Raw genomic sequence first — 19885 nt, 5'->3', positions numbered from 1 at the left:
GGGGTACAGGTCTGTGAATTGCCAGATTTACACACTTCACAGCACTCACCATAACGCATACCTTCCCCAGTGCCCATAACCAACCACCCTCTCCCTACCCCCCTGCCCTGGCAACCCTCAGTTTGTTTTGTGAGATTAAGAGTCTCTTATGGTTTGTCTCCCTTCCGATCCAATCTTGTTTCATTTATTCCTTTCCAGGTAGGAGCTTTTAAAACATGCAAATATACCTCTTCTAAGGGAAGACTGAGAGGAGGACATTTCTGTCTGTTTTCTTTGTGCTGAGACTTGGGGTGCTAGCCATTTAAGAAGTTTCTTTGTTTGCTGCCATTCCATTGATCCTGTGGACATAAACCTTGCTGACCACCAGAGCCAGGCTATCAAGAGATGTGTCTTCTGGAGAGAGTTACACAATCCAGGGCACCAGATCTGTACACAAGCTCCTTTCTTGGCAGCATCAGCAAGCAAGGGTGGAACAGATGGAGAGCATAAAGCTGGCCCACCAGCTTCCCAGTCTCTGGAGAAGATTGCAGTCAGTCCCTTGATGTATGTTAAATTAGAAGCGAACTCCTCAGTCACAGTTACTAAGATAAATAAATTGGTCTCTTTTACAGAATGATGGCATTTCAGTATGCTCCTTTTATACTGTGCCATGGCAGGGGAAGGGGCAGCTGGTTAAGCAGTTTTTGTTTGTTGCAGTCCTATGGGACCCATGAATATAAGTCCCACTAGCCACTAGAGCCATGCCTTCATGAGGTATTCCCTGGGCAGCAGCCACAAAACTAGGGAGTCAAATATGCACAAGCTCCTTCCTGAGAGATATGAGAAACCTGGAGTGAGGTAGGGGGCAAGTGTGAATATGATGCCTACTTGCCTCTCCAGTATCTGGAGAGTATCACAGTCAGCCCCTTGATGTGTTTAAATTAGAAGCTTGCCCCTAGCCTTCTGCTGCTAAGGTAAGCAAAGAGGCCTCTTTCGTGGAAAGACTGGGTGTTTCTATTACTTCTGTGCTGTGTCCAGGGGGAGGGGATATTGACTGAACTTACAGAGGTGGGAATAAGCAGGGGAGCTGTGAGGTAAGAGTGGAGGAAGTTTGTGGGAGGTAGTGGAAGGTAGGTGGAAAGACCATGAAAGTCATCAAAGGTGTTGACCTTTGATGAAATATTGTAAGATGAAAACAGGAAAATAAGTTGAGCAGCAGGGGTAGGTCTTGATTAAATCAATATCTCAGCCATCAGCCAGTTGAGATGTTCTTCTTTCGGGAAGTTCAACAGTTCCAGAATGGAGATATTCTAGTTAAAGGGACATAGTAAATTGGAGGATGTGCAGAAACTTGCCTGCCTGCATACCTCTCCCTTCCTTTTTCCTCAGAATACTCAAGGCTCTGTAGAGCACAGTTGAGAAACACTACCTTAGTAGATTTTGTTTCTCTAGCCCAAGTCTGGATTGCAATGGAAGCAATGAGAATGTACACACCAACGTCCCCACCGCTTACAGAATTTTCCTCTCTCTGGTGATGCCCACACCAGAATTCCAGAAAACTTACCTTTTCTATGGTTTCATTATCCAAAGCCAAGAGTCAGTTAGAAAGTTCAAGGAAAGAGTTAGTTTGATTAGTGAGAGAGGACTAGAGAGAGATTAGTAGGCTCTGGAGTTCTGAGATCAGGAGAAAGGGCTGTCAGTGCTCAGAGCTGTGTTAATTTCTCAAAACTTGGGATGAGTAAAGTTAGACCCATTTTTAAAATCACAACTAAAATATGTTGCTTAATAAAGTTTCCTAACTCTTATTTTCATATAAGGCAACTCCTAATGCAGACTGCTGGATCATTCAAATCATCTTCATATATTCACTTATGCATTTCAGGCTGAGGAAGACAAAAAAAATCTGAGCAGGATGCAGACTCTGGTGGATAAACTTCAGCTGCAAGTACAAAGTTACAAGCAGCAAATGGAGGCAGCAGTAAGTACCTGGGGCTGTTGCAGTCTCATGGATTTCCCAGCCATTGTTCTTGATTAATGGAGATATGTGAGTATTTTATCTAGAGAGGACCAGCTCAGCTTAAAGTCTGTTCATTCTCCAGTTTTTCTCAAACTAGAGCTTTAACCCATGCTCAGAAAATTGTTACTTTTCCTTTCAGGGAGTCAGAGCACTGCCTTCAACCTTGTGGTTATAATCAAACACGTGCATTGCAAGAATAGAGTCCAGTAAGAACATGGTGTTATATAGGTGAATTTTTGGCCAGGTAGTCACCTTGGGGCCTTCCTACCCCAAAACCTTGGGTGAGCATAAATGTGCCTCATAGTCCTTTTTCCTGATGAGCCTGGACATAACTGAACCAGACAACCATCATTTGAAATGTATTTGCCAACCCTGGGTTAATATCCATAGCTACATAGAATATAATTCATAAGTACCATATATATTGGTTTATACCTAATATCTCTTGAGAGATTTTGGATTATTTCAATGATTCAGGCTAAAACACAAATTACCTGTTGACCTGTATAATGGTTAAAGACAAACCCCCACTACTCAAAGAAAAACCAGGATGTTTAACTGATTATGAAACATTTGTGGTTTTCTTACATGTAACATGTGGAACGTGCTGATCTAAATTTCCAGAGAACAGTGGTTATAAAAATGGATCTCATGCCTAGTAGAAAGTCTGAATCCATATATATCATACCAAAATATATTCCATTCAATACTCAGAAGTTTAGATTCTTTTCACACATTTTTAAACTTTTTCATGTCAAAGCAGAAAAAATGACTATGCAGGCACAGGGATATTTTTTCTTTTTTTTTTTTTTTATTTTTATAGGAAGCACAAGCCAATCAATATCTTTCCAAGTATAAGAAGCAGCAGCATGAGTTGAATGAAGCTAAGGAAAGGGCAGAGATAGCAGAATCTCAAGTCAATAAACTCAAGATCAAAGAAAAGGAGTTTAGAAAAAAGGTATGTCAGATATACAACTCTGTTGTAATTCTTAAAGTGTGTGTGTTTAGAGCTCATGTCATCACACAGACCAGTAGAACAAGAAATTATTTTTTAAAATACTTTAAAGAGAAAAAAACAAAAACTAGATTCTGCTAAGTTCTTCCCATATTTACTAAATTTTCCTTGTCCAGGTAATATGCAGTGCTAAGCATTCTAGTGGAATGTACATTGTATTTCTACCTCTCAAATGCTTAATTCCAGGTGAACTTGTAAGTTCTCAGTTCTGGGTCCTAGATCCATTTGTGTAGAACAGTCAGGAGTTCAGAGAGCAAAGACAATTTTAAAAGCACAGATAGATCTGCTTGAAACGGAGTTGAGTCTTTCTATATAGATAAGTACATGACTTCATACTGGATCAGTATGGAGACCTAGGTGCTGAGGTAGTGGGGAATAAATGTATTTGTCCTCTCTAGCTTTCTGCTTTTCCCCTCATTCTGTTCTAAAACAGGAGGGAAGGGTATTTCCATATCTGTGGTTCTCAACACTATTATTCTGATGCCAGGGTAGGAGTTTCTACCCTAATTCTACTAGCATAGTGGCAGCATGACAAAGACCACTGACCTGTAGGCTTGTCAGGGTCTGTTCAGGCTGCTGTAACAATGCCAGAGACTGGGTGGCTTATAAATAACAAACATTTCTCACAGTTCTGGTGGCTGGGCCGTTCAGGATCATGGTGCTGGCAGATTCAGTCCCAGGTGAGGGCCACTTCCTCATAGATGACCCTTTTCTCACTGGGTCCTCACAGAGTAAAAGGGATGGGGAGGGGGAGGAAGCTGTCTGGGGATTTTTTTAGAAGGCACTAATCCTCTTCACAAGAACTCCATCCTCAGGACTTAAAGGCCCCACCTCCTAAAACCATTCAACATATGAATTTGGGGGTTATATACAAACAAAACAGGAAGTCCCGGCTTTCTTATTGAGATATCCCACAAACAGGGTCTTTAAATGAGATCTGGCTTTAGGAGAAATGAATTGAAAGACTTCGTAAAATGCGCTATTCGCTGCCCTTTATGGAATGCCTATAAAGCACTTAACATGGTGCCTAGCGCAGATAGGTACCATATCATTTTTTAAAATTTGGTATATACCTATTCCTCTTATTATAAATGAATTACTAATAGCTCTGCAAGATAAGTAGATAGGGTTGTCCAGAATACATACGACCGGAAAGGAGGTCAAAATAATCTCTTTTGAAGGAGAATCTAAAAGCTGGTTATATTGAATACATTTAGATCTAAATTTGAGAAGCATGAGTCATTGGCACACTCCAGAGATTTCTTGTTGCCGCCTGAATATTGTCTCAGGGATAAGGCCTCTGAGCAGAGGCCCACTTAAGTGGTTTGAACTCTGCCCTCAATTTGAGAAGGGTCATGGCATTGATTTGGGGTCTTAGAGGCAGGGCCTGCCCATCAACTCCATTTAATGGTTTTGTTTAGGGAAATGCCTCACATGTGTTACGCTTGTGCTCAGCTGGAAGAGGTCAAAAGAGCTGCAAAACATTTGTAATGTATTCGACTTTGTCACAGTTATTTCTAACAAAGAATAAAATGAGTGAAGCAGAAATTTCTTCTTAGACATACCCAAGATGACTAGGAAAACCATCCTTGGCGGTGCAATGACTAATTGTTCCCCATTCTCAGAAGGAAAGCCTGAAAAATCTAACTGCCATAAACCAAGCAAAAACATTCTCTGATAGAATTGGGTGTCTCTCTGGGCTGTGGAGCCAATTGGTGATGTGGCCACCGTCTTTCCCTCATGGAGTCTTTGGTAGAGGGCGCTGCCTTCACCCCCCCAAGGCTAGGTGGGCAGAAAATGGAGAATGTCCAAGCACATCCTTCAGATGAATTACCTGTGTCTGCTTTCTGTAATGCATATAATTGCTTCAATTCCCTGCATCCCTTTGAAGCTAATGAGGACTTGGCTAAGGCCTGCTTACTCTGAAAAGGACTGGGCTTCATTCTGGGTGTGTGTACCACCGATGAAAGTCACAGGAATCTCAGAGAGCACACTCATATTTTGTTTTTCAGACTCATGAAGAATAAGAAGTCCTTTGCTTATGAAGGACAGAGGCTGGACAAGTACAAGGATGGTACCATTTAATGTTTGAAAACTTAAGTCGCATTTGAAACAAGCATTTAAAACATGTTTATGTGGTGCGGAAAGCAATTTAAACAAGGTGATTAGAAAATGTAATAGAGTATCTTTGCTTCCAAGGTTAATGGGGATTTTTCAGATCCTCAAATACAAGTAAACATTTTACATAAAAGATTAATATAAAAATCATTCACATTCTGAAGTTAAAAAATGAAACCTATTCTTTTGTCCATATTGTCTCTTAATGAGTAATATTTACAAAAGACATGGGCCACGAGGCCTAGGGTATGTTGGTAAATTGTAATTACTAAAGTTAACAAATTTTTCCTGACTCATCCATGACTCTATGTTTTTAGCCACTAATGGTAGGAGTTGATAAACTTTCCTTTTAGCACTATGATGTACATATAGTCACAGGCACTTAGAATTTGTAGGTTAAATCCTCCCAGTCTATACCTAGGTAGGCTAGGTATAGCCTAGGTAGCTGTTGGTGCAGCTTTTCAACACTGAAGCAGCTTCTCACACAAGACAGTTGAGTGATAGGTGGGAATGCTGGCTTTGTATTGTGCCAGTGTGGCTCAGCAGGAGGTTCATTTCCTGGATTTCCTTTCTCTGTGTGGTTCTGGGTTAGAGTTGGTTCACAAGAGAAATTGTCACTAGATTTGAGAGGGAGAAGTGAAGGAGGAACTGTTCATTTTTCATCCGCACTCCATATCTAGCTTTCCTTCTTGACCACTGACAGAGCCGATTTCCATACTTCAGGCCCAGCCCCAGAAGCAAAAGGGACAGCTTGATGGAGTCTTCTTCACAGGTGCCCAGAATTATATGAGGTTGATTCCATATAACAAGTCTGTATTCTCTGTCATTCTCAGCACTCTGCCTCTCTGACCCCAACCCTGACTAATACAAGTGGCTCTGAGATTAATTCAGGGGCTCAACAGTATTGAAGGACCCAGGTTCATTCTTGTCTGCCATCCTCAATTTGTTGAGTTTGTTCTTTCCATTTTGTAAGAAGAGTATAGCAGTTGTGAGCATTTTCTCCTCACAGTTAAAGTTTTTCTTTATAATGATGTCAGTACTTAGAGAAAATCAGGCCAGCTAGCATCACGCACAATTCAGGGGTGGTTTCCTCCTGTAAACTATAGGGTCAAAACTTAAGTCACTAAAATGCTGGTTAGACTTTTTCTTTCTTATAAATTGATTAAAATAAAGGGAAGAGATCATCAAGTCAGCTGGGTTATCCATTCTCCCTGTGTGTAAAAATTTATGTGGAAATCTAAATTTATCATAAAGCTGATTAACAATATGACAACTGAGTCAGAAGAGTGAGTCAAATTATCTTCATAGCTAATGTCACTCATCTATGTAAACCTGGTGTTGGAAGGCATAACCCACCCCCCAGAGATGTCAGTTCTTGAGTTGATAGGGCCCTTTGCTCTAGGCAATCTTGGAGATACTGACATTTTTAAACTTTGGGGTCCCTAAGACTCACCATATTAAATCTAGTTGGTTAAGCTGATATTAACTATTCATATAAAATGAGTACAATACCTTAGCATATCAAGTGCCCTGATTTTTCACCTTTTCACTAAGGTGACTTCTGCTTCTGTGTGCTCTCTCACCCATCACTAGTTGATCAGATTTTGAATCAATGCTTAGTGATACATTTCTTCCAAGATCTTGGTAGGAACCTCAGTGTGGCCTCCTGGACTGACTGCAGCAGGAGTGCCACTGCATGAGAGCAGTTCTTTTCTAGTTGGAACTGGCATCCAGGCATTCATAATCTTGAGGTAGGTAGGGAGTCAGTGAGTAATAGTTGGAACTTGAAGAGGAAATATGGTAGTGGGAAACTCAATGGTTGCAAGTCTTTTCAAAGGTAGAATTATTAGGCCCTGACAAGCCACCGCTGGAACTGCAGTGAAGAGAGAGGAAGCGAAGTCACTGGATATTAAGGGTGCTCATCATGGGTTGATACAGTTCTGTCTTACTTTCCTCTACTGGCTGGGTGTCCTGTAAAAGCCTAGAACCAAGAAAAATGGATTTTAAATGGCTGGGGTTCATGTCAGAATAACCATTTTTATCTTAATCACTTAATGATGATAGTGTTTTGTTTTGGTTTTTGGAAGTAGGGAGCTTTGGAGCGATTGTCTGCATCTGTAATCAGAGAACCATGAGACAGTTATAAGTAGTTATAAAGGCTCAATTTTAATCACCCTTCTAGATTAGTTCCTGGGTTTTGTTCTTTTTTTTTTCTTTTAAGATTTTTAAAATTTATTTGTCAGAGAGAGAGAGAGAGCACAAGCAGGCAGAGTGGCAGGCAGAGGCAGAAGCAGGCTCCCTGGTGAGCAAGGAGCCTGACACGGGACTTGATCCGAGGACCCTGGGACCATGACCTGAGCCGAAGGCAGCCGCTTAACGAACTGAGCCACCCAGGTGTCCCTATTTGCTGAGTTTTTAACCAGTAGAGAAAAGAGTTTACCCCACTCTTTGCTCTTATTTATATTCTGATTAATGGAACTCATAATAAAAGGTGTGTGGCAAAAAGTTTTAACTCCATTTTAAACAACTGCATTTGCAAGTAAACTATAATTCGTAAGCGAATTATTGGTTCCCAAGGAGCTTAGAAGTGGTTGGACAAATAGGGAAGGCAAGCCAACTGAATCTGGGTAGAAACTGTAATCTGCTTTTCTACTTTGTATTTCTTTCTACTTCTATACAGTTCCGTGCTTCCACTGGAAGAATAAGTACACTGGTTTCCCACCATATGCATAGTGCCGCTCAGATCTTCTCCACAAGTAACAATAGGAAATGAGAAGAGCAGCCAGTTATTTGAGTAGAGCCCTAATTATATATTTTTTTCCTGTTCTGTTATCCCGTGATCCCTCTCGCCCTTTCTTATCCCTCTATCAAAGTCTTGCGAGATGATATATGTATCAATTACTTTTTCACAGTAGCATTCTTATGCTATAATTGGTTTGATAAAGTAAAAAGCTTTACCTTGCTTTCTTCTGCATCAGCAGTGTTGGCCATCTCAGTACAGACAGAAGACCCTTCTATAGGAAAAAAAAGAAAAACTTAGAAAAAATCTTTTTGCAAACACTCATTTTTTTATTCCTGCCTCAGTACAATTATGTTATTAGATGCACCTTAGTTACTCCCCCTTTCATATCCTTCTTCCAAAAAACAGCCTTAAAAATGCAGTGTAGAAATACCTCATTAGCTACAAATAACAATAAATTCTTATGGCTGATTCAGGTGCACCAAAACAGGGATAAAAGCTGTCCAGCCAAGCCAGGAATTCCTGGCTCTTTAGGATAGTTGGCCTGAGTCCTACTAACCATTAACAATGGAAAATAACAGCCAAGGAGGTGGTGATTAAGTCCACTGATAGCAAAAGAAAAAGGTACGGGTACAATGCTGTTTTCCAAGGAAAGCCTTCCTTTTGTGCCTTGCTAAAAATCTAGGTTAATTTATACTTATCCTAGACTAAAAGCATTTTAAAACAGTTCTAGAAAAGGGAATTTAAAAAAGAAAACACATACCATGGTCATACGGAACTACAACCAGGGACCTAGAGGTGGGCAAGTTTTGGGGGCCTTTAGTGTAACAGCTTGAAATATATTTTCAGCCTATCTAACCCCACAGTTATCGAACATTGCTCAAATAGCCAATACCCTGACACTGTTTTTGCTGATCGCTCCAGACTGCTCCTCCAGAATCAGAACCCAGCCTGCTGTGTCTGCCCTGCATAGCTGACCTGGACGGATTCCTTCCATTGGCTGTGTTTACCCTCTCGTTTCCAAATGGAGTAGAGAGTACAGAGAGGGAAGGGCAAAATCACATATTTATTCTTCCAGAGCCTTCCTTGTAAGGTCGCCTTGGTCTGGCTATGTCCTTCAAGTAAAAGTTACTCTCCCTACAAGGCATCTGGTTTTACAGGACTCTCTTCTTCTGGGTTTTGGTAATGGCACCTTCTACTTGTTTAGATTTGCTGGCAATCAGCTGCTTCCAGCTCTGGGGAAATGAGCTATCTTCTGTGCTCCCCTTTGTACAGTTTTGAGTGTTCCAGGTGTTTTCTGTTGAGACTTGACTTTTGCACACTTCCAATATAGAAGATAAACTGTCATTCTGGAGCAGTATGTAGTGCCCCTCTGTCATATAATTTGAACCCGAGGGGACAAACTAGACTTGCCTATGATTTCCTATCTTTTTCCACTTCCGGCCAGTAAGGGACAGGAGAAACCAGTAATAAGCTAGAGTGGCCTTCCTATTAGTATAAACAGTCACAGGGTGAAATTGGTGAAACTCCTGCTCACTGTCATGCTTAATATCTTACTTTCAATAAAGGAATAAAGGTGTCTCCTATTACCAAATCTCCTAACTTCATCAGGGGCAAAAGGCAATTATCAGTCAGAGGAATGGACATAGGATTTATCTCAACCTCCCAGGACACTCAGGCATCTCAGATTATAGAATAAGAGAAAGAAGCTGGGTCTCCTTAAGTGGTATACAGAAGTCTGTTTCATGCCCCCAACTTCTTGGATTCCACTTTCCTGGTCTACAAAATGTGGAAATAAGTAGAACTAAGTTTTCCCTAGATTTAATTCTGTCAATAAAAGCCAAACCTTCTAAGAAGTCCTATGACCATAGCATCTTAATGTATCATTTTAAATTACCTGTTAGTAACCCAAGTTTTGTTGCAGAAAATCTAGAAAAAGTGTTTTAAAAATGCAACAAGGATTACAATAAAATGGCCCATAAAAGACAAAGCAGTGATACCATAGACAAAGCTCAAAGAAAGAGGAAACAAAGTGCAGGGACGAAAGCAAGTCTAGACATAGGGACAAACTTTCCAAAGGCATCCACTTTTAAAGTTTGGGCTTATTTCTTTCCATCTATTTTTCAACGCAAGATAATTTTGGTAATTCTGTGTATTATTTTAGTGCTAGATTTAAATTTTTTCAGTGTGCTGCAATGCATGTGCTTGTATATGGCTTGTTACATCTTTAACCATTTAATTCAGGATAAATTTGTTAGCAGTATAGTTAGCTGGGAATGTGGGAGCATTTTAAAGGATTTCTGATAAATTTTACAAACAACTGTCCGGAAAATTCAGAACTGTTTATATGTCTAACAGCCATGTAGGGTTATCTGTAGGTCATCCTTGATAACCTCTACCTGTACACTGAGGGACAGAGTTCATATTCTCCATGAGATACCTACCTCTCCTGGAACGGTTGTATCTTTTTAACATACAGAATATGCAAATTGCCAGGAGACCCAAAATCACCAAAGACAGAAAAATTATCCAGGTGGTTCTGCTTTGACTCTGTTCTAAATAAAACAAAAAGTCTGTAAGCTGGAAGAAAAATTACCAAAGAACACATTTATGATTTTAAAAACTAGTTAATTCTGCATTTATGAGCATAAATATCTCCCAGTCTCAATGTCTGTACTGTGGGAAACCTGCATAAGTCAGAATATTAACCAATTTGGGGCTTGGTAGGAGGTGGGTGTTGGGGAGAAAAAGGTTGCAAACTTGAGAAGCAATGAGTGTATTATGCATTGTGAGTTTCTATTGTTTTATATTGTAAAGACAGTAAACACACTGTTACAAAGGAATAATTATGACTACAGACTATCCACAGCCCAGCATTCTCCTTGGAGGATGAAGGGAGAGCAGAGTGCAGCCTTGGTTTGGAGAAGACAGGGGCATAGAGAAACAGGGTAAGTGCAGAGGGGATCAGTGGAGCGGAGTGAGAGGTGACAGGCGAACACCAGGATAATAGAGTGCTTGATGCTCCTCAGAATCACGGCAGGAGCTGGGGTTTTTCCAGCATCTTTGTTGGAACTATAATTGTTGTAATTAGTATTAAAGGAAGTAGGACCCCAGAAGGCAGAAACTTGGAGACCTGGAGTTACTCAAGTCAGAACCCGTTAATCTTGTGATCTACCTTCTGCCATAGAGTAGGAGCAAGTGTTAGAGCACACAGGCCGATTCAAGGTGAAAAGGTGCTTGTGGCTATTTTTTCATATAACAGATGTCCATTTTTATGAACATACTCTTTATTAATAATGTTCTGTAACCACTAAAACATTAATCTCTACACATATTGGTATCATTCTGAAATTGTATACCCATATAAAGAATGAGCGATTAAGTGGCAATGTTGACTTTTGAAAGTGTTTTCATATGCATACTTTTCTGGGACCCCTGGGTGGCTCGGTCAGTTAAGTGCCTGCCTTAGGCTCAGGCCATAATCCCAGGGTCCTGGAATTGAGTCCTGCATCAGACTTCTTGCTCAGCAGGGAGCCTGCTTCTCCTTCTCCCTGCTGCTCTTCCTGCTTATGATCTCTCTCTCTCTCTCTGCAACTAAATAAAATCCTAGAAAGGAAAACAAAAAAACAAAATATATGCATACTTTTCCTCCTGAAGAAAATCCTGCAAAGTATAGCATTTTCTTACTTTGTCACCCTCACTTCCTCCACTGTAAAGAGATTTGCCCAACATCACATAGTGATTCAGCAGCAAAATTTAGCAAGGATTATTCAATTCCATTCAATTCCATGCAACCTGTATTGAATAGATCTAGACTCTAAGAATCATAACTCCCCCTACCACCCAATCTGGGCTTCCTTTTCAAGTGCTGCTGTATCTCCTGGGTAAGACAAGTAGAAAACTGTGATTCAGAAGAGAAAACCAAATTTCTTTGAAAGAGTGCTATCTAGGATACTAGTAGTGCTTGACCTCTTTTTTGCCCTGCTAGGGTAGCTCCTGCCACACACTTCTTTCTGGGGGGAAGTGCGGGGAGACCCTCCTCCAGTCTCAATAGGCCAGGGTTTACTTGGGAATTCAGAGGTTCTGAAAAGCTTCTTTTGTCAGAGATGGAATGGTCCTGATGTTTTGCTTTGTGTAAACTAAAAATTAAATCTCTGGTTAGAAAGATGGATCATATGTGGTCTTCAGACCATATATTCCTGTTTTTTGGGGTTTTTTTCTACACTCCAAAATGAATCCAACATGAAGCAACATTTGAAAAATAGAATGAAAGCTTATCTAGATTTTACAGGAAACTAACATTTTTACTTGGGAGAAAAAGAGGAGCTTCAACTGCACCCCAGTTTTCAGCACTCTCAAAATGACAGCTCTACACAAAGGGAGAGTCATCCCTCAGTGTCTAGAAGCTTCTATTTGAAGGCCATTTGACCTAAGGACAACTCCATATTCTTACCTCTAAGTCTCACTACATAGAATCACTGAACCTCCAAATCTGTTATTCCTAATTTTCACAACTAGAATGATATTTTTTTAATGTTTTTAATGTTTTAATGTTTAATGTTTTTTTTAAATATTTTACTTATTTATTTGACAGAGAAAGAGCACAAGTAGACAGAATGGCAGGTAGAGGGAGAGGGAAAGAAGCAGGCTCTCTGCTGAGCAGGGAGCCTGACATGGAGCTTGATCCTAGGACCTTAGAATCATGACCTGAACCAAAGGTAGATGTTTAATTGACTTAGCCAAACAGGTGCCCTGATAGAAATGTTTTTTAAAACACATGTCCCACTGGCTCAAATATGTTTAATAAAGAATGGAGAGCTGCCACTATGTCCTATGATATCTCATTGATAGCTTAAGGGTAAGGGGATCAACCAGCCCACCTAGAAAGTCAACTTCATTGGTACATGTACCATGACTCTATAGACAGTAAACTAGAAAGATTTTTTTTTTTAAACTAGAAAGATTTTAAAGAGTTTTGGCAGTTAACTATCACTAGAAGTAAAAAAAAAAAAAAAAAAAAAAAAAAAAGAGCAGGATCAGGTGTACATTTAGTGTTTCCAATGTCCTTTGGTGATTGTTTCCAACAAGTTCCCAGACCATGCTTCCCTAGCCTCTACCAGAGCCCCAATTCTAACTTCTTACTGTGCCTGAAGCCTCAACTCCCCAGACCCCAGGACCTAAAGCATGTGTCAGGCACATCAGTAAACAGGAATTGAGGATGCTTAGGCTCAAGAGTCACCAAATCATGTAGGTTCCCCCTTCATTTCTAAAGCCCTGAAACCATGAAAAGGAAATCTTATGGGAATAGTTTTTTTTTTCAATGAAGGACTTTTGTGTGTTTGAAAGAAGGAGGTTGACTACCATCTTCACCAAAAGTATCCCTGTAGTATCTACATTTTCAGAAGTACTAATCAAAATTCTTTAAATGCCAACCTAATTTCCCTGTTTGATAGTTACAATCTCTATTGCTATATTGCTATAGCCAAAACCAATTACCCAACCCTACTTGTAACTTACCTACTACATGCAGTGTTTGGAGGGTAAGTGAAGTGTATTTGCTTGAAGAAATATTGCATAAGTATTCCCCACTGTCTGAAACTCTCAGATCCTTCAGAGTCAAGAAAAAGTCACTCTGGTTTATTCGCTCTTTGTTCCAGGAGACTCGGGGTTCATAGATGGTTGTATTTCGTGAGGAGCTCAGAAAGTAAGCCAGGATAGAGGAGGTCTCTCTTTCCACTTTGGACCAAGTGACTATGAAGTCTTGATCCAGTAAAAAAATACTGTTTGTAAGTTCACATGAAAGTGAAAAATTTTCACTTTGCATTTTATGAAGGTCATCTAATGATGGGATAGAAAAGGAAACATCAATGAAAATACAATTTTCAAATGAATTTTCCAAGTTATACTTAGAAATGCTTTGAGAAATACCTTTGGAAATGGTTTTTGAAAGAAGCTGTGCCACCACCATTTTAACACTTACCACGATTAAGTTTAGGCCTTCGACGAAGCCTAAGCCTGGGCTAGCTAGTGAGATGACACTCCTGGTTTCCAACTCCTGCAGCCTGATAGTGAGCACTCAAGAATGTTGCTACCAACTACCAGGCTTTTGAACTCAATGTTGTTCTTCTACTGACCCCTCAAATGCTGGTATTCTCCAGGACCTTCCTCTCGCCCCTCCGTCTACTCTCTAGTAGTCTCTTCTGGTCTCAACTGCTTCTTAATCACTCTCTGCGCAAGTCTCTTCTCCTGACATTAATAGTCTATTTCTAGCTGTGTACAGGTAAGCCCCCACTGGACTGAGCTCTGTGAGAGGAGGGACTCTGCTGGACATTCTCATCTTGCTCCCCCACATCCAGCTCTATCTCGTCCTTCCAGTTCTGCCGCTCGGTAGCTGACCTCTGTGCACTACCACGACTTCTTCTGCCTAAGCTCTAGACTCCCTTGCTTCACACTCCACCTGTGAGAGAGTGATGCCAAAACAAACCTATCTAAAATGCACGGCTGGGTCTCTCCAATACTTCAAAAATCCTTCCGCGGCTCCATGCCACCTCTGGAATCCTGGTCCAGTTCCTGAGCAAGATCAAGGCCTTCCATCTGGTGTTCGACTCCCTCTTCAGGCTTATCTCTTGCTACTTTAGTTTCATCCTCTACCACTTACACTTCTACAAATACAGGCGATATTTACTCCTCCGTGCTTTTGTGTTTTTTAATCTGGAATGCCTATGTTCTCTGGAAATCCCTGCTATTCCTTTAAACTTCTGCCCATATGCAACCTCCTTAAGCATATATTCTCCAACAACCCTGTTTATACCCAACCACAGTGAACAGAATTAATTGCTTCCTTTGTATGCTACCTTCCTAGTTTAGTGTTTACATGATTGTACTAGATGCTGTGGATCCAGAAATGAATATGAGAATAAATTCTTTTTATTTTTTAAGATTTTTATTTGAGAGAATTCAAGCAAGGGAAGGGGGAGAGGGAGAAGCAGGCTCCCCATCGAGCAGGGAGCCTGATGCAGGACTTGATCCCAGGACCCTGAAATCATGACCTGAGCTGAAAGCAGATGCTTAATGACTGAGCCACCCAGGCTCTCCAAGTGTTCACAGTCTGTGAGCAACACACATAGCATATAATGACTCCTCAGCAACACAACATAGCACTGAACCTAAGGAGCTGTGGATGCTTCTGGATACTGAATTCCGAATAAACATGAGAAAATATGATTTTCCATAGAAAATATTTACAATTTAGTATGGACATTTCCAACACTTCCCCATGGTTCCATTGCTGCCTGGAAAAGTGAACATTGGGTGACCATGCCTTCGACACGGATTATGTAAACGTGGTGAATCACTCTTAATTTAGGGTCTTCTTGCAAGCACTTGAGAATATGAAATTCAGGAAAAGAAGGCCAAAAAGGATAGCTGACACCCACTTTCTCCATGTAATGGGGATTTAGGAAAACATTTTGCTTTGCTTCTAAAATATACAACATTTTTCTTGAAATTGGATAAGATGTCAAACTAATTTTTCCTCTTAATCTTAAATAGTAGGTGATGTAGAGATTGATCAGAATTTCTGTTTGTTCAAATAAATGAGAGGAAGGGGTACTAAAAATGCTCATGCTATGATAGAGTTGTTGATAAAGCTTAATGGGCTAATACTATGTAAAGAGAATGAACAGAAGCAATAATACTAGTGAATTTTTATTTAGTTGAAAGATTGGCAAGCATCACAGATTGTGACCTAGTAGGCAAGCTTTCTTCTCAGATCTTTGGAAGTGCAATGCAGATAAAAATCACAAAGGGTGCTGGGTGGCTCAGTCGGTGAAGCATCTGCCTTTGGCTCAGGTCGTGATCCCAGGGTCCTGGGACTAAGTCCGTATCGGATTCCCTGCTGAACGGGGAGCCTGCTTCTCCCTCTCCCTCTGCCGCTCCTTCCTGCTTGTTCTCTCTCTCCCCCTCTCAAATAAAATAAAGTTTAAAAAGAAGATAAATCATAGATAAATATAATAATATTTTAATAACATTCATGAATAGATTTACTACTTTCCATTTCACACATCCTACACCTAGCAGGTAGGAATTACTTCTGTTTTACTAGAGAGGAAGTAGTGTTCAGAGCCAGTAAATAATAGACCCGGTCAGTCTTAGTCTTCTCACTGGAGCAGATGCATTTTCTTTCTTTTGTGTTCCATTTTTTTCCCTATAAATCAATCCTCATTTCCTCCCAACCTCTGACATAGCACATACACACAGGAAGCCCAATGGAGCCTACCTTTCATTGTCCATCCTCCTGTCCATGTTTGGTCCAGTAATGAGTTTTCAATAGCACATTCATAAGATAAATTTGATCCTGTAATATTTATCATACTGTCAACTTGAAAAGGATCCAAGGTTTCAATTTCTCCCTTATTGCTTTCAGAGATGGTTGTATTGTTCGTTTTCCATGAGATATGTGGATGAGGATAACTTAACACACAGCATATTAAGAAGCTCTCTGTGTTCCTCTTTTCATATTTCATCACAGGTGTGACGAAAGCTAGGAGGGAGAAAGAAGGACATATGAGGGACTGTCATTAACTTCTTCTTGAGTCATCTGTGCAGAACACTTACTACTTTAATACCCATGAAATGAAAAGCTGAGCCTAATGAGCAAAAATTGGCAGTTACTAACGGAAAAACAAAACCAAAACTCAATAGAAACTTAAGATATACTGTATTTATCTACAAATGAAAAAAAAAAAGCATTCATGGATATTTAGCGTAGCAATTAGCAATCTTAATTCTCTAGCAAGAGTTCTAAAAAGAAATCTAATGATCTCGCTGAGCAACCAATAGAAACTAGAGCTCATGCAGCACTCTGTACTCTCTAGGTAATAACTCAAGAGTCTTCTTAATTCTTTGTTTACATATGATTCTTAGATTTCTGAGTCAAGGTCTGAAGCAGCTAAATGAGACAGAGGAAGAAGAAACAAGTGCTGGATGAAACAACCCACTAGAAAATGCCTCTCCCCCCATAAATAAGTAAGTTATAAAATTAATACAGACAAGAAGCAAGCATATAATATTAAAATTACCCTTAAATAAGCCAATAGTTCAACATTTTTTTAAAAAGACACCATATAGGCAGAAATTAATGCTGATAAGACTAAGGGGAAAATGAATGCTCTTTTGCTGCTGGTCAAAGTAATGTATTAAAATTTTCTGATACTTTACTTTCAGATCATTTCCTACTATTAAATACAAGAATGCCCCTCACAACATTTGTCATGTAAAACACTGGAAATACCTGAACACCTACCAGTAGAGGAATGGGTGCATCAATTATAGCATTTCTATATTACAAGATACCATGCATTTAAAAAATGAGGTAGATTTGTATTTATTGACTTGGAAGGAAGCCCACAGCATATTCAATTAAGGAAAAGGTATTTCAGAAAAACATGGAATGATATCCTTGTTATGTTTTGGAAAACCTCATATACTTACTTACCTCCCACCCTTAGAACCACTTTATTTATGATTTTTCTAGATGTTGTTCCCACATAGCATAAATAAATTCCTTCATCCAGAAGGCTTAATCTTCTTAAAGATAAAGAAGCATTCCCTTTGTGAATTTCACCATGGAAGAGGGATGTCCTGTTTGCATATCTGTGATCTTGTGCTTCCAAATAGTCACTGTCTTTGTAGTATGAGTGAACATAGTTATCTTGATTTTTCCAGTGAATTACAACTTCAGGCTCACTTTCAAATGAGCAAGGGAGAATTATATCTTCACCAAGTCTTCCAATGACTATTTGCTCTTCCTCAGCAGTTATAAGTTTAGGGGAAGCTAAAAGGAATGTATCTAAAAATCAAGAGCAGGTATGAAGAGAATTAGTGATGGGTGCTTATCAAGGGCTCTATCAGGACCACCTAGCAGAACTATCCTGGATCTGCAGCCTGATCACTAATAGACCACACCATCAAGAACCCTTGCTAGTCTGATTACTAGAAATAAGCCATGAAGCTTGTGTTCGAGTTTTTGTAATTGTATATTATGTATACAAAAGACTCCTCCTGATTTTTATTCCTGAACACATTCACTTTTAACATCTACTACAACAATAACAAATTAGTTTATCCAGCTAACTAGAGTCAGTAGGCTCTAAAAGATTAGAGCAAATTTAACTTGGTTTCATTAGAAAATATTTGGAGTACGTAGAAGACAATGCTCGACTCAGGAATCTGTAAGGAATATGCAGACATTAGCTTCAAGCAAGGGAACACTTAAGCAGGAGGAGTCCAAAAGGGGAAGCGAAGTGACTCATTTATTTTGGCCTTAGGACACCTCTCCAGATATCCTAGGAGTCAACTGAAATATAGTAAAGGAACATTATTCTGGATATAAATGTGGAAGTCCATTCACCCTGAGATACATGCACACACACATATATATACACATAAATATATATTTATAACATACATATAGTTTATTACTAACTTCAGAAATTACTTTTTTAAAGAAGATGGATTCATCACAAGCAAGTTTTCTGCAAAGAAAATATATTTAGCCATTTCAGAATCCTTGAAGGCAACATCCAGCTTCTTTGACCAATTCATAAAATATGTTAAGTAGATTATGTACCCTATCTACAGATTTTAGAATAATAGAGCTGGAAAGGATCTTATCATATAGATGATGGGGTAAATTCCTTCGGCCCTTAGGCAAGACCACCCATGATGGAAGAACTGAGTGCTCCTGTGGCTTATCACAGTCTTTTTCCTCTGCCTCTTCCTCTGGATCCCTTTCCACTCTGTTTTCTCCCACTTCTCTCCCTCAGAGAGATTTAGTTTATTTCTGTACAGAGCTAGAGAGATTGCAAATATTTTGTTGAGAGAACGACTCGGAAAGGTGGGGGGAAAGGAGTGGTTTTTGTCAATTTCCCTAATTGCTCTACTAAGCACCTCTAATATTCCCTTAGGTAATTAAAAATGCTCGTCACAGGACCAGGCAAAGGGGATAATGCCTTCTGTTAAGTGTTAAGTACCAAGCTTACACTTGAAAAAAAAAATCAATCATCAATCAATCAAACTTGGCTTTCTAGTGATTTTATATTGGTAGCAGATAACTGATTAGAAAAAGCCTTACAGAAGACAGGAAAAAATACCATTTTTAATCTTCATGCAGGACCTCCACTCTGTTTTCCTGTTTCTCATTAAGTGATCTTTTAGAAAATTTCACAATGCAGGGCACCCGGGTGGTCATTAATTAAGCTTCTGCCTTTGGCTCAGGTCATGATCCCAGAGTCCTGGGATGGAGCCCCATATCAGGCTCCTTGATCAGTGGGAGGCCTGCTTCTCCCTCACTCTCCGCTTGCCACTCCCCTTGCTCATACACACTCTCTCTCTCTCTCTGTCAGATAAATAAATAAAATCTTCAAAAAAGAAAGGTTCACAATACTATGGCTACAGAGGAAACCGCATTGTGTGCTCATGTTCCTAGCTCCGAATACAAACAACTAACACCTGGGTGTATTATAAAGGAACTCACCGTGAAATCCGCTTAGAGATGGTACAAGAATGAGGATGATAGACAGCACTGCCTGTGCCTTCATGTCTCGTGGAGGTCATACTAGTTATACTATCAAAGACAAGCAAAATATGCATGTTATGGATTTCAAATGCAAACCGGAATTGGAATAGAAAGAGTGTCTGACTATAGGAGATCAGTTAAAGAAACTACAGTACATCCACACAAATCATTCTTCTGCAGCCACTAAAGAGGATATTGTAATAGATGGTTCAATGGCATGGAAAGAAGTTCTTAACGTTATAGGAGAAAAAAGAATACAGTGTAACTTGTAAGTAGCATAGTCCCTTTTTAAAAGCACATACATTTCTGCAGATCAGAGACAGATGACATATCACTAAATATACACTAGGATGTTAACTCTGCAGAATGGATTTCACATCTAAAGCAGTGCCTACTATACAATTGGTATTGAAAACTGGCTGTTGAATGAATAAAGAT

The 19885-nt window shown here is 39.7% G+C and overlaps 2 protein-coding genes across 2 annotated transcripts in view; one reads left to right on the top strand and one right to left on the bottom strand.

Moving 5' to 3' along the window:
* The window catches only part of MYH15 (myosin heavy chain 15), a gene marked incomplete at both ends in the record, with an annotated part of 154377 nt that extends 147366 nt beyond the window's left edge, over nucleotides 1–7011 (top strand). Inside the window, 3 exons of the mRNA XM_080799011.1 lie at nucleotides 1862–1957; nucleotides 2820–2954; nucleotides 6967–7011. Coding sequence (XP_080655137.1) covers nucleotides 1862–1957; nucleotides 2820–2954; nucleotides 6967–7011 — 276 coding nt within the window. The remainder of the gene's footprint in view (nucleotides 1–1861; nucleotides 1958–2819; nucleotides 2955–6966) is intronic.
* Nucleotides 7012–7176: 165 nt separating this feature from the next.
* Nucleotides 7177–19469, bottom strand: HHLA2 (HHLA2 member of B7 family; the record flags this gene model as incomplete). The annotated part of the gene is made up of 5 exons (XM_080798895.1): nucleotides 7177–7244; nucleotides 13387–13707; nucleotides 16148–16411; nucleotides 17366–17719; nucleotides 19406–19469. 5 exons carry the CDS (start codon nucleotides 19467–19469, stop codon nucleotides 7177–7179), a joined length of 1071 nt encoding a protein of 356 aa, XP_080655021.1.
* Between the last annotated feature and the right edge of the window lie 416 nt (nucleotides 19470–19885).

The sequence above is a fragment of the Martes martes genome (genome assembly GCF_963455335.1).
Source record: "Martes martes genome assembly, chromosome: 1".
NCBI classification, from domain to species: Eukaryota; Metazoa; Chordata; class Mammalia; order Carnivora; family Mustelidae; genus Martes; species Martes martes.
This window is presented reverse-complemented; position numbering and strand designations above follow the sequence as displayed.